The following is a 12,752-nucleotide window of genomic DNA, read 5'->3' as shown; positions in this document are numbered from 1 at the left end:
CACACACACACACACACACACACACACAGAGAGAGAGAGAGAGAAACAGAGATGATTGGTTATATAAGTTATAAATACATTATGTAGCAGACAGTGAGTTACAGGGAGATGATAGAATTTACAGACCATACACTGCATACTCAGCTGTCAGAGTTGGGCAGGGCAGAGAATCTATTCAGATGACTAACAGAAACGTGGTGATGGGTGGAGTAGGAGGGCTTATAAGGAGAGACTGTAACCAAACTAATTTGTCTAACTTTCCTTCCTATTGAAATCTCTGTTGCACCAAAGATATGATAGGCTACGGTCAGAAAACAGCATATCAATAGGCTTTACTGGGGAATCCACACGCTTCCAGAGGGACACAAAGCAGTAGGGAGTGGTGTATAGGCTCTGGGGAGACACACTGATAGAATAGACTAGGCTACTTGTTTACACTAGGGTGTGTCCATCCAAAATGAAATGAGAGGTCTCAAAACCCACCTTTTTTTCCAGGCAGCTTACCCTGCCAGGATTTATTCTATCTGAAAGTAGTTATATAGTTGTTAACATAAATTATTGTTGATCAGTGAATGCTACTGAATTATGACACATATTTTATTTCGATTCGAGGCTGCAAATCGCGGAAGTCCTCTTGACACTCAAAACAAAGATGGTGGAAGAATGAAGATGGGTCACTCAGGCCGTTTACCGTAGAAAAAAATGTCCGTTCCGGTCTGCTTAACGGGGTGGTTCTCCTTCTGACATCAATGCGATAGCAGCTGAGGTCGGGTCCGTTTAGCTCATTGACAGTAATGTAACCAGAAAAAAAATGCGGGAGTTAGATGTCTCGCTTCCTCTTCCGTCTCTGGCCAAACCACAGTTGGCAGTGGCACGCAATTGATCGTCCAGTTTTTCTCCGCGGTCTCCTGTATTCATTATCCTGTCGAGTTTTTCGAGTGAATCCTTTGAATTTTGGATAACTGCAACAATGTATCAAGTCGTAAGAAAACTCGTGTTTACAGATTCACATTGTGCCAGTGACGCTCCGAAGACTTATGAAGAATTATTTGAGAAATTAGATACCAACAAAGATGGAAAAGTGGATGTTGCAGAACTCAAAGAGGGCCTCTCTGCTTTGGGCATTGCTTTCGGAAAAGGAGACGCGCAAGTAAATAGCGCTTTACATGTGAACAGATAAGACTGTCTATATGACAAAAAATGTGTTATTTTAGTGTCACAATGACATTATTGTGTAGAGCAATTTATAGATTTACACAATATAGTGGTTGTAGCCCCTCCCATTGGCAAATCGAGTTGACAGATGCCAAGGAAATATATGAAAAAAACGTGTTATTTTAGTGCCAAAGTACATTATTGTGTAGAGCAAGTTATAGATCTACACAAGATGAAGGTTGTGGCCCCTCCCATTGGCAAATAGTGTTGGCAGATGGATTTTAACCAGTGACAAGGGATAGGTTTTACTTACTAAGCTATACAAAATTAAATGTTTTCTAATCTATTATTTGTTTGTCATTTAGCAGACACTCTTATCCAGAGCAACTTACAGGAACAATTAGTGTTAAGTGCTTTGCTCAAGGGCACATCGACAGATACTCTAACCACTGGGGCAGCAGGTAGCTAAGGTGAAGTTCTGCATATCTTGCAGTACTTCACCTCTCTTTTTAAAGGATTACCATTAAACAACCCATTAACTGTATTACACGTATCCTATATCATAAAGAGAGCATTGCACATGGGCATCCCATGTCATCATTTCGCTAGATATGACTGAGGATGTTGGTTCTTGATAAGACTCAGTATCTTAACATTTCCATATTTATTTCCATATACATATAGATAACACCTGGATCTGTCATATAGTACCGGGTAGCCTACTGTGCCATCTGAAAGCTGCAAGAATAGGGCATCATTAGAGATAATTTTGCCTGTAGCTTCAAAAGTTGAAACAGGAAAGGCAAGGTTTTATTGTTGCGGTGCCACTAAGGATAAGGACACACCTTTAGAGGTAAAATATGGCATTCCTGCGTTCCTTAGTTTTCTCCCAGTCACAGCCTTATGACTTTTCATTTATCTGTTTGCACAGAAAAGTGAAAGGCAACTTAACCCAAACCCTAAAACATTCATCCACGAAGGTCAGCATCAGCTCATCCTTGATACTTATAATGATATGAATCTATCCCCTGTTGTATGGAAGTTGAGTTGACATATAGATTAGATCATTTTAAAGTCAGGTAGCCCATCCCTGGGTGAGGCAACACACCAATGCACTTTGACCCCATTATATTGATTTGGTCTTACAGTCTACAGTACAGCATCCCTGTAAATTCAATGAATCCTCAGTGTTCTCTATAAAGAAAACAGTAGGTGGCACAATAGTCCAGCTAAAGGTTGAACAGCCAGCTGCCGCTCTCCAGTGAAAGTATTTCATGTAAGGGTTTTGGAGAGATTTTACAATTATTATTTCAAGCTAGGAATGTCTACACTAAGAAAATGTACAATGGGGGTGGTTTGTAAATGTGTTTTTGTTTTATTATTCCCAGAAAATAGTTTCATCTGGAGACCAGGACAACGACGAGGGTCTTGATATCAATGAGTTCTCCAAGTACCTGAAGGAACATGAGAAGAAACTGCTGCTGACGTTCAAGAGCCTGGATAAGAACAATGATGGTATAGTAGTCTAATCCCACTACAATATATCAATACTTAAAATACAGTCAATTATTTGATTCAATGTAAATTATTCAATATTTTATCTCATGGCATTGTTTTTTCCTACAGGACGCATTGACTACATGGAGATAAAGCAGTCCCTTGCCGACCTGGGGATGGACATCAGCAAGGAAGAGGCAGAGAAGATCCTTCAGACGTAGGCCCTCAGTCATATATCTCACTGTCTGGTGTCATGGTGGCATCAGCTGTTAAACAACCCACATTGGGCATATATTTACTTTGAGGATACAGTACATAAACTCCCGCATGTTATCTGAGCTTACTCTGTGGTTGTTCTGTCATTAAATGTTTATGTTGGGCCTGGCACTTTCACTATCCTCTGCTTGTGGTGGGTGGGGACCTCTGCATGGCTGCATTCTAGCCCAGCTAAGCCCTCCTGCAGTGGAGCTGATAACATTAATACAGCCGCTGACTGGGGATGAGAGTGGATGATAAACACCTAGAATGAAAACCAGGAAGTGCCATTACATTGATGTGTAGTTTCTAGGCTGTGTTGATAGCATACATATTATATTCTTTAAATAGATTATAGTTGAGAAGAGTTAGTTTAGAAGAGTTACTACAGGACAGGGAATGACAGAGTGTTAATTTCCATAAACAAAGCACTCAGATAGACTGACTCACTTTTTGTCTAACAAATACTGGAGAGATAAGTGGAGAGAGAAGGATGAAGCAAGATAGAAGAGATATAGAAATAGACAGGGAGAGCAGATCTCCAGTAAAGTACAGCATGGCTCAGTAATCTCCTTTACTTATTGATTACTGTCGCTGCTGTCTGCTCTCAGTGGAAGGGCAGCCGTGAACTTGTCAGGAGTTAAACCAGGTTGGGATTTGAGATGGCAGCTGAGAAATATCAGTGTCATTTTCTATCCTAAATCCACTAGTTGTTTTGCAGTCTGCAAAAGAAATAAAAAATGTTCACTCTCATTACACTTTGTTGGAGTTAATACAAAATACACCACCAATACTTGAATGTCCTCTATTTGCTGCACCATTATAGTTATTTTGCCCCATTGTACAGACTCAATGACCCTTCTGTCTCTCTGTGCTGCAGCATTGATGTAGATGGAACCATGACTGTGGACTGGACTGAATGGAGGGAACACTTCCTCTTCAACACCGCCACCAACCTGCAGGACATTATCCGCTATTGGAAGCACTCAACAGTGAGTGAGTGAGTGAGTGAGTGAGTGAGTGAGTGAGTGAGTGAGTGAGTGAGTGAGTGAGTGGTGAGTGAGTGAGTGAGTGAGTGGTGAGTGAGTGAGTGAGTGAGTGAGTGAGTGAGTGAGTGAGAGAGAGAGAGAGAGAGAGAGAGAGAGAGAGAGAGAGAGAGAGAGAGAGAGAGAGAGAGAGAGAGAGAGAGAGAGAGAGAGAGAGAGAGAGAGAGAGAGAGAGAGAGAGAGAGAGAGAGAGAGAGAGAGAGAGAGAGAGAGAGAGAGAGATTGCATGTTTGTGTGACTGAGTTTGTTTGTCTCTGTTTGGGAGTGTGTACTTGCTGAGTTATCCTACACATCACTACAACCTGATACATCGGAGTTAACAGTAGGGCCGCTTTCAAGGAACGGGACATGGATGCTTGCAAGAAAACCAGCTACAACCTCCGACGAGCCATTCAAACATGGAAAAGGTCAATATATAGAACTTAGAATTATACTTCACCGGCTCGGATGCTGTTCGGATGTGTCAGGGTTTGCAGACAATTACGAAGGGAAATGAAGCCGTGAGTTGCCCAGTGAAGCTAACCTCCCAGACGAGCTTGAATGCCTTCTATGCTCGCATCGAGGCAAACAACACTGAGCCAGGCATGGGAGCCCCTGCTGTCCCAGACGACTGTTTGATCTTGCTCTCCATGGCCGATGTGAGTACGAATTTTAAACGGTTAACACTCGCAAGGCCACTGGGCCAGACAGAATATCAGGGTGCATTCTCAGAGCATGCCCAGACCAGCTGGCAAGTGTTTTCACAGACATTTTCAGCATCTCCTTGTACCAATCTGTAATTCCAACATGTTTCAAGCAAGAACTCAAAGGTAACCTGCCTAAACCACTATCGTCCCGTAGCACTCACATCTGTAACCATGAAATGCTTTGAAAGACTGTTCATGGCACACATCAACACCATCAACCCAGACACCCTGGGCCCACTCTAATTCGCATGCCGCCCCAACAGATCCACAGATGACGCAATCTCTATTGCACTCCACACTGCTCTCTCCCACCTGGACAAGAGGAATACCTATGTGAGAATGCTGTTCATTAACTACAGCTCAGTGTTCAACACCACAGTCCCCTCCAAGCTCATTACCAAGCTCCAACACATCCCTCTGCAACTTGATCCTGAACTTTCTGACGGGCCGCCCCCAGGTGATGAGGGTAGGGAACAGTACATCTGCCATGCTGACCCTCAACACGGGGCCCCCTCAGGGGTGTGTACTTAGTCCCCTCCTGTACTCCCTGTTCACCAATGACTGTGTGGCCATGCACGACTCCAACACCCTTATTATGTTTGCTGACGACACAAAGGTGGTAGTCCTACAGGGAGGAGGTCAGAGGCCTGGCAGTGTGGTGCCAGGACAACAACCTCTCCCTCAACGTTAGCAAGACAAAGGAGCTGATCGTGGACTACAGGAAACATCAGTGGGGCTGTACTGGAGCAGGTCGTGAGCTTCAAGTTCCACGGTGTCCACATCACTAAAGACTTAACATGGTCTTCTCACACCAGCTCAATCGTGAAGAAGCCGCGACAGTGCCTCTTCCCCTTCAGAAGGTTGAAAAGATTTGGCATGGCCCCTCAGATCCTTAAACAGTTCTACAGCAGCATCTTGACCCGACTGCATCACCGCTTGATATGACAACTGCACCGCCCTTGATCGCAAGATGCTACAGAGGGTGGTGTGGATGGCCCAGTACATCATTGGGGCCGAGCTTCCTGCCACCCAGGACCTCTATACTAGCCGGTAAATTTTCAAAGACCCCAACCACCCTAGCCATAGACTGTTCTCTTTGCTACCGCACAGCAAGCGGTACCGGAGCGCCAAGTGTGGGACAAAAAGGCACCTGAACAGCTTCTACGCCCAAGCCAAAAGACTGCTGAACAGTTAATCAAATGGCTACCTGGACTATTTGCCTTGACCCTTTTTTGCACTGACTCTCTTACACTGACTCTAATGTACACTCACTGGACTCTACCCACACAGTCAGACATGCTTACACTGACACTCCAACACACACACACTTACTTACTTTTTAACTGCATTGCTGGGAATGGGCTCGTAAGAAAGCATTTCACAGTAAAGTCTACACCTGTTGTAGTCGGCAATTGACAAATGAGCTCAACTATATCACAATCACATATCAAAAGATTGGTGGTGACAATTTTGCACCTTGCGCACAAGCTCAACTTGTAACAAAAGTGTTAGGGTTAGGGTTAGGTTGAATACAGTAACTATTGTTGAAACAATGCTTCAACTGTCATTACATAAGGACAGTGCAATGCTGCGGTACCCTGTCTGCCCTTCACAACAATTTGACAGACAGTAGAGGGAAGAGTTGTGAATTAGAGTTCCTTTCCTGCTGGTTCTGGAGAGATCCCAGGACTTGTGTAATGACATGGTTCCTCTCTATGTCAATGGGATCAGACTGAGTCAAGAGTCAATCAAGAAACAGGCAAAGGAGGGAGAGGAGGAGAGATAGAGGTGAAGTAATAGGCTTTGTCTTCTGTTTATACACTCATGTAGAGGGGAGGATTGTCTCCTGAATGACAGACAGGCAGTGATGTGGAGGGAAGCAGCCAGTTGCAGTAGAGGAAGGAACAGTCAACAAACTGACAGGTCATGTGGCAGTGCAACCTGGGGGTGCAGTTTTTATTGCTGAACATTTTGATATCCTCATGGCCTACAACAGTGCTCTCCAAACCTGATCCTGGAGAGCTTTGGATCCTCTGCCCATTCATCCACCCAAGAGAGAGAGGTTGAATAAACCTGCATGACTTAGCTAAACTAGGCTACGGTAAGCTAATTTAAGGCTGTCCTAGGAGGGGATTAGCTTGTTAGTGGCTTGGGACGGTGTGGGGGGTAAGGAAGTGAATGTGATGTCAGTCTGGGCGGGATAGGACCATCTTGTTGTTATTGGGGTGGAGGTAGGCTAAAGTGCCACTGGGACGTTGACTGGCTGGCCCAGTACATACAACTGGCAATTGCATGGCTCCGAATCGACAGACCGACCAGTACCAGGATCAGTATCACGGCTCAGATTCGGGCTGGGGCGACATGGCACTGCTGCAGCATCCCAAAGAAAAGTGGTTCTATATTGATTTTGAGGATGATGGAAATATCTATGAGGTGGAGCTTGAGGTGGTAAGTTCCATAGAGATCCTATTAAATTACAAATTCTACGGTAAGATCACTCCTCTGTTCTCTATCAGCTCAGGTGTCACAATGGACTTAAACTGAATTTATACTTTGTTTTGTCCATGATAAAGTACATGACTTTACCAACACTGAGCACTGAGGTGATCGTATTGGTCCTGGAAGTCAGTATGCACATACATTGTTTTGGTTTGTTTATATTGTTGCTGGCGAATCTGTTGATTATGTTCATTACTGCATCCAGAGTTGTCTTCTAAGATTTGTTGTCATTGTTGTATTGAAAATGGTGCATTGAATTTGCATTACATTGAAGGTGGTCATTTTTGTCCTCAAAAATTGGAGCAATCTGCTATGACTTGATAATAACACAATTGTACCACTGTAATAATATACTGGTATGTAATTGTTGAAATGGGACATTTGTTTCCATTGTACCATATTGTTAAATGAGTGTTTTGCATTGTTGAGCTAACATGCTGTAATTGGTATCAGTGGCGTGCATGTAGACATACACATGAGACACACCATGTTACATAAAGTGAGAATTAGGCCAAGGTAAAACATCAAGGGTTCGGTAGGATTAGGTTCAAGGATGGCATGACGTTATAATTGGTCAGGGTGTTTGGACAGTGCTGAGGGGTATACTACAAAGCTGGGTCAATGATTTAGTTAGCTAACTTTCCTACATGTTCTGAATTTTAACTTTCTTTTTTTTAAAGATAATGGGCATGTTCTCATTGTTTCAACATCCAAAATCACTTATCTGAGTTTAGGTTTTTACTGAACTGAAAAATCTATAGTTATTTCTGGTTGTTCATCAAAGTTAGCTGACTAATTTATTTGATCGTGCTAGAATACCCCTCTGGTCTTATGTCACAGGTCTTGGGAGGAGAAGGGTGAAGGGTTTGTTGCTGTGCAGTGCTGCAGTTGTGGGGTTCAGGTCTCTGGTGAAGGACAGACGTAATTAGTGAGTGGGACTTAAAGATCTTGGTGAGATATTATCAAATAGGACCCATCTCCTTTACATGTTGGTCACCCTGATAATGCTGCTCATAATTGAGCCTCCATTGCCTCCTCATTCATAAAAAATATTCATAATGTTATCAGCATTTGTTCTGCTTGACGCTCTTTCGATGTGGCTTTTCGCGCTTTTCCGAAAAATGCGCTTTGCTACTCCCAGACCCACGTATATTTTAATTCGTTACTAGAATATTTCAGCACACTTTGAACCAAAATGGACCGAATCAAGTTTAGTATGGAGGTGGTGTTGTGTGTCGGTCTAGAATTAAACCTTGTCCACGCCACGCGCTTCTATAGTTTTATGCATTCGTATGCATTTATGCGATGCATAATTGCAATGTTGTTTAGGCTACTTGTAATTTATTTAACTTGAACTTTTTGTTCGAACGAACTACTTATTTATTCGACCTGGAAATCAATAGTATTGATTGGGGGTGCGTGTTTTCTTGCGTAAGAACACGCGTGTCAAGACTTTATTGGGGGCAAACTCAGTGTTTCTAAATGTTGGCTATATTCGTTAACAGTGTGCATGTGTATTGTGATAGGTTCTGGATATTGGGGACAGCCTCACCATCCCTGATGAGTTCACAGAGGAGGAGAAGACAACAGGTGTGTGGTGGAAACAGCTGGCAGCCGGCGCCATGGCTGGGGCGGTCTCTCGTACAGGCACCGCCCCTCTGGACAGGATGAAGGTGTTCATGCAGGTATGTACTGTGGGCCTACATGCCTAACTCTATTAAGCATATGTCCAAGAAATGTATTGTGTATGTCCTTCTTGGTAAAGTTAGATGCAGTATACAGTAAATGTCAGGACCATATCAAATAAATGTACCTTTGTTGTGATGTTTGGATGACATGGGGTGATCCTACCTGCAGGGATCCAATTACAGGGAGCTAAGGAGGGGGCCCCCACAATAATTTAAATATCAATGCCCCCCGAACCCTGATTATCTGTGATTTCTCTTTCTCAGGTGCACGGCTCCAAGACCAATAAGATCAGTCTGGTGGGGGGCTTCAAGCAGATGATAAAGGAGGGGGGCGTCAGCTCCCTGTGGAGGGGCAATGGGACCAATGTCCTGAAGATCGCCCCTGAGACAGCCATCAAGTTCATGGCCTACGAACAGGTGAGAAACAATCAACCGCCACTCTTCGTTGTTTTTAAGACCAGTGGATCAGGTCTATTTCAAGTTACTTTTTTCTTATCTGGTTAACCATGTAACCGCAAGACCGGGCATTATGTCTACTGCAATTGTATTCTGTATGTATGTCTCTGGGCCATCAGCACAGTTTCACTTTGTTGGCTCTGGTCCTCTTGGCAGTATAAGAAGATGCTGTCGTCAGAGGGAGGGAAGGTCCAGACCCACGAGAGGTTCATTGCTGGGTCACTGGCCGGGGCCACGGCTCAGACGGCCATCTATCCCATGGAGGTGAGAGGATGCGAGGGCAATGGAATGGGATGGGAATGAAGTGGAGGGGAGTAGAGAGAAGGGAAGGATAGAGGAGATACATAAATGGGGATTAACATGAGCAGGAAGGAGAGAGGAGGGGAGTGCAGAGAGAGAATATATTCTGTGTAGTTTTATAACCAGCTAAAGTCTCTCTGCTTTGTCCTTTTAGGTAATGAAGACTAGGCTTACGCTGAGGAAGACTGGACAGTACTCAGGAATGTTCGACTGTGCCAAGAAGATCCTGAAGAAGGAGGGCATGAAGGCCTTCTATAAGGGCTACGTTCCAAACATCCTGGGCATCATTCCATATGCTGGGATAGACCTGGCAGTGTACGAGGTGTGTCCAAACATTTCTAACTGGATAAACCAGTTTTTTAGGTTTTGGACAGGTCATTGGTATAGCCTGGTCCCAGATATATGTGTGCTGTTTTGTGTTGTACTTCTTTGGTTTTTGGTTATACAGCAAAAACCTTTGATGTTGACCCAGTTGTACCACTAAATGTAGGTGATTGTGATCTCTTGGCCTAATCATGATTCCTGACTCTCTTTGTGCTCTACTCTACCCCTTCTTACCTCAGAGTCTGAAGAATGCGTGGCTGGCCCGTTATGCCAAAGACACAGCCAACCCTGGGATCCTGGTGCTGTTGGCCTGTGGTACCATCTCCAGCACCTGTGGCCAGCTGGCCAGTTATCCCCTGGCTCTGATCCGAACCAGGATGCAGGCAGCAGGTAACCGTCCTATCTCAGAGATCACTCAAAACCCCAACCTGTGACTGTACAAAGTGTTAGAACACTGTCACATATTGAAACAGACTGGTCTTATAGACTAGATGTAACATATTAAGGTAAATGGGAATACCTAGTCAGTTGTACAACTGAATGCATTCAACTGAAATGTGTCTTCTGCATTTAACCCAACCCCTCTGAATCAGAGAGGTGCGGAGGGCTGCCTTAATCGATATCCACGTCTTCGGCGCCCAGGGAACAGTGGGTTAACTGCCTTGCTCAGGGGCAGAACAGGTTTTTACATTGTCAGCTCTGGGATTCAATCCAGACACTGACACACCAACGCTCTTATGGTGTGGTTACATAAGACAACGGTTACTTAAGACAAAAACAAAAGGAGGGTGGTTGGTTGGGGTGAATGGATGGATGGGTTTATAAGGCAAACGTCTAGCAACCCATAGGTTGAATGTCTGAATCTCATCATGGACATGTTTAGCATTTTAGCTAATTCGCAACTTACAAGTAAAAATACTTGTAGCTAATTTACAATTACTTAGCATGTTAGCTACCCTAACCCTTTAACCTTCCCCTAACCTTTTAACATAACAACTAACCTTAACCCGGCTAGGTGAATCAAACGAGTGTGCTCGCATACTCTCTTAAAAGACCTTCGCTTAAAAAAACTAGAACAAAGTGGCAATAGTACTGTTTGGCCATTTTAAGACGCCGTAGCCAGTATACACTTCCTCAAAATAGACAGAATAAATCTAAGATAACTCAAGAAATATGTCATTAATTTTGATGTTTTTGCTGAGATCTTAGTTGCCCAATTTTACATCTAAGACGTTTGGTGCATTATTTCTCAATGAAAAAATGTGCATGAAAACGAGTCGTCTCTCGTTGAATGACAAAGAATCCCTACATTTCACAAACGAAGTGGTGTACACTTCGGCTCCTGAACTTTGGCTGGCCTTGGGAATAAATGTTGTGTGCCCGAACAGCCCGAAAAATCCTTTACCTTAGTATAAAACATAAAAATGTCATCATAATATATGCAGAAACACTTCTGAACTGTTTCAGCTGGAAAGCGTGCGGACGTCTTAACACTAACCTCTAGCCTAGCTAACGTTAGCGTTAGCCACAGGAAATTGGAATTCATAACATATTGTACAAATTTAAATTCGAAACATATCATACAAATTGCAATTCGGAACATATCATGTGAAATGTTTGATGGACATCCACAAATTAATACATACCATACGAAACATATCATACTAAATTGAGTGTCTCGGATTTATGTACAGAATAATAAAAAATGCTCTGAGACCAGGTTGAGAGAAACACCAAATCCCACTCCGGTCTCAAACACGATGTATTATCATGGCCAAGATGACTGACTGAATTACATCCACGAAATCAAAGTCTTCAAAATATATAACCTTAGCAATTACTCTTTACAATCTATAGAGGAAATGGTGTTGATCAATTCAAATTAGTCCATGGTAATACCAACTTAATTTCCTCCCTGCCTTTCCCTTTTCTCTCAGCATCCATCGAAGGCTCAGAGCAGGTGACCATGAACCATCTGGTGAAAAAGATCTTGGAGAAAGAAGGATTCTTTGGACTGTATCGTGGAATCCTGCCCAACTTCATGAAAGTCATCCCAGCTGTCAGTATCAGCTATGTGGTGTACGAGTACATGAGGACTGGGCTGGGCATCTCTAAGTGATGAGTGGTATTGTATTAGTGTGTGTGGGTTCGCATATGTGTGTCAGTTAGATTATTTGATACCATTTCCCTCCATATTTTCAGTGACATTTGTTGGGGTAAATTGCGAAATGCAAAAATACTGTTTACCTGTTCCACCAAAGCCTGAACTTAATCTAGTTGTTACTAGGGTGTTAGTCCATTGTCCTGGGACCTTTTATTTTACAACCACGCACACAAACTTTCCAAGGCAGTCTGAATGGTCATTAGTCAAACACTATAGCAGTTTACGTATTTCAAGTTTACCCAAGCTTCCCATGTATACCCCATTACCAAAGAAAGAGACAAAGGTATTTTTACATGTTTCACCTGAGATGCACAAACCTTAGATAATGTTATTATTTTTACGTAACGCACTAGACACGGTCAGTTACTGGAGAAATAAAGTAAAAAATATTCTGGGGGAATTAGGGTTGAGTTCTAAATTTGAGTGCCAGGGTGAAATAGAAGATGGCTCCTGTCTTGTTGGAAGGAGGAGTCATGCAAATTTTGTTTTGCACATCTTGGGTCCATGAAAAAGGAGTATGTGCCTTATTGTGTGATTTGTTCAGATCTCTGCATGGGACCTGTGGGCCTGTCCATCCATCCAATTCGTCTTGCCTTTTTTCCAAAGTTTTGTTAAATTAAATACTCCTGTTTTACAATAAAAAAGTCAATATTTTAATACAAAGGTGTGCAGAGTCCGTTCT

The 12,752-nt window shown here is 43.1% G+C and overlaps 1 protein-coding gene across 1 annotated transcript; it reads left to right on the top strand.

Moving 5' to 3' along the window:
- Positions 1-665: 665 nt before the first annotated feature.
- Positions 666-12,733, top strand: slc25a24 (solute carrier family 25 member 24). The gene is made up of 10 exons (XM_035786436.1): positions 666-1,150; positions 2,544-2,670; positions 2,782-2,869; positions 3,788-3,899; positions 8,665-8,823; positions 9,091-9,243; positions 9,439-9,546; positions 9,737-9,904; positions 10,146-10,296; positions 11,844-12,733. Exons 1-10 carry the CDS (start codon positions 971-973, stop codon positions 12,023-12,025), a joined length of 1,428 nt encoding a protein of 475 aa, XP_035642329.1. The 5' UTR covers positions 666-970; the 3' UTR covers positions 12,026-12,733.
- The last annotated feature ends 19 nt before the right edge of the window (positions 12,734-12,752 follow it).

The sequence above is a fragment of the Oncorhynchus keta genome, chromosome 1 (genome assembly GCF_023373465.1).
Source record: "Oncorhynchus keta strain PuntledgeMale-10-30-2019 chromosome 1, Oket_V2, whole genome shotgun sequence".
NCBI classification, from domain to species: domain Eukaryota; kingdom Metazoa; phylum Chordata; class Actinopteri; order Salmoniformes; family Salmonidae; genus Oncorhynchus; species Oncorhynchus keta.
This window is presented reverse-complemented; position numbering and strand designations above follow the sequence as displayed.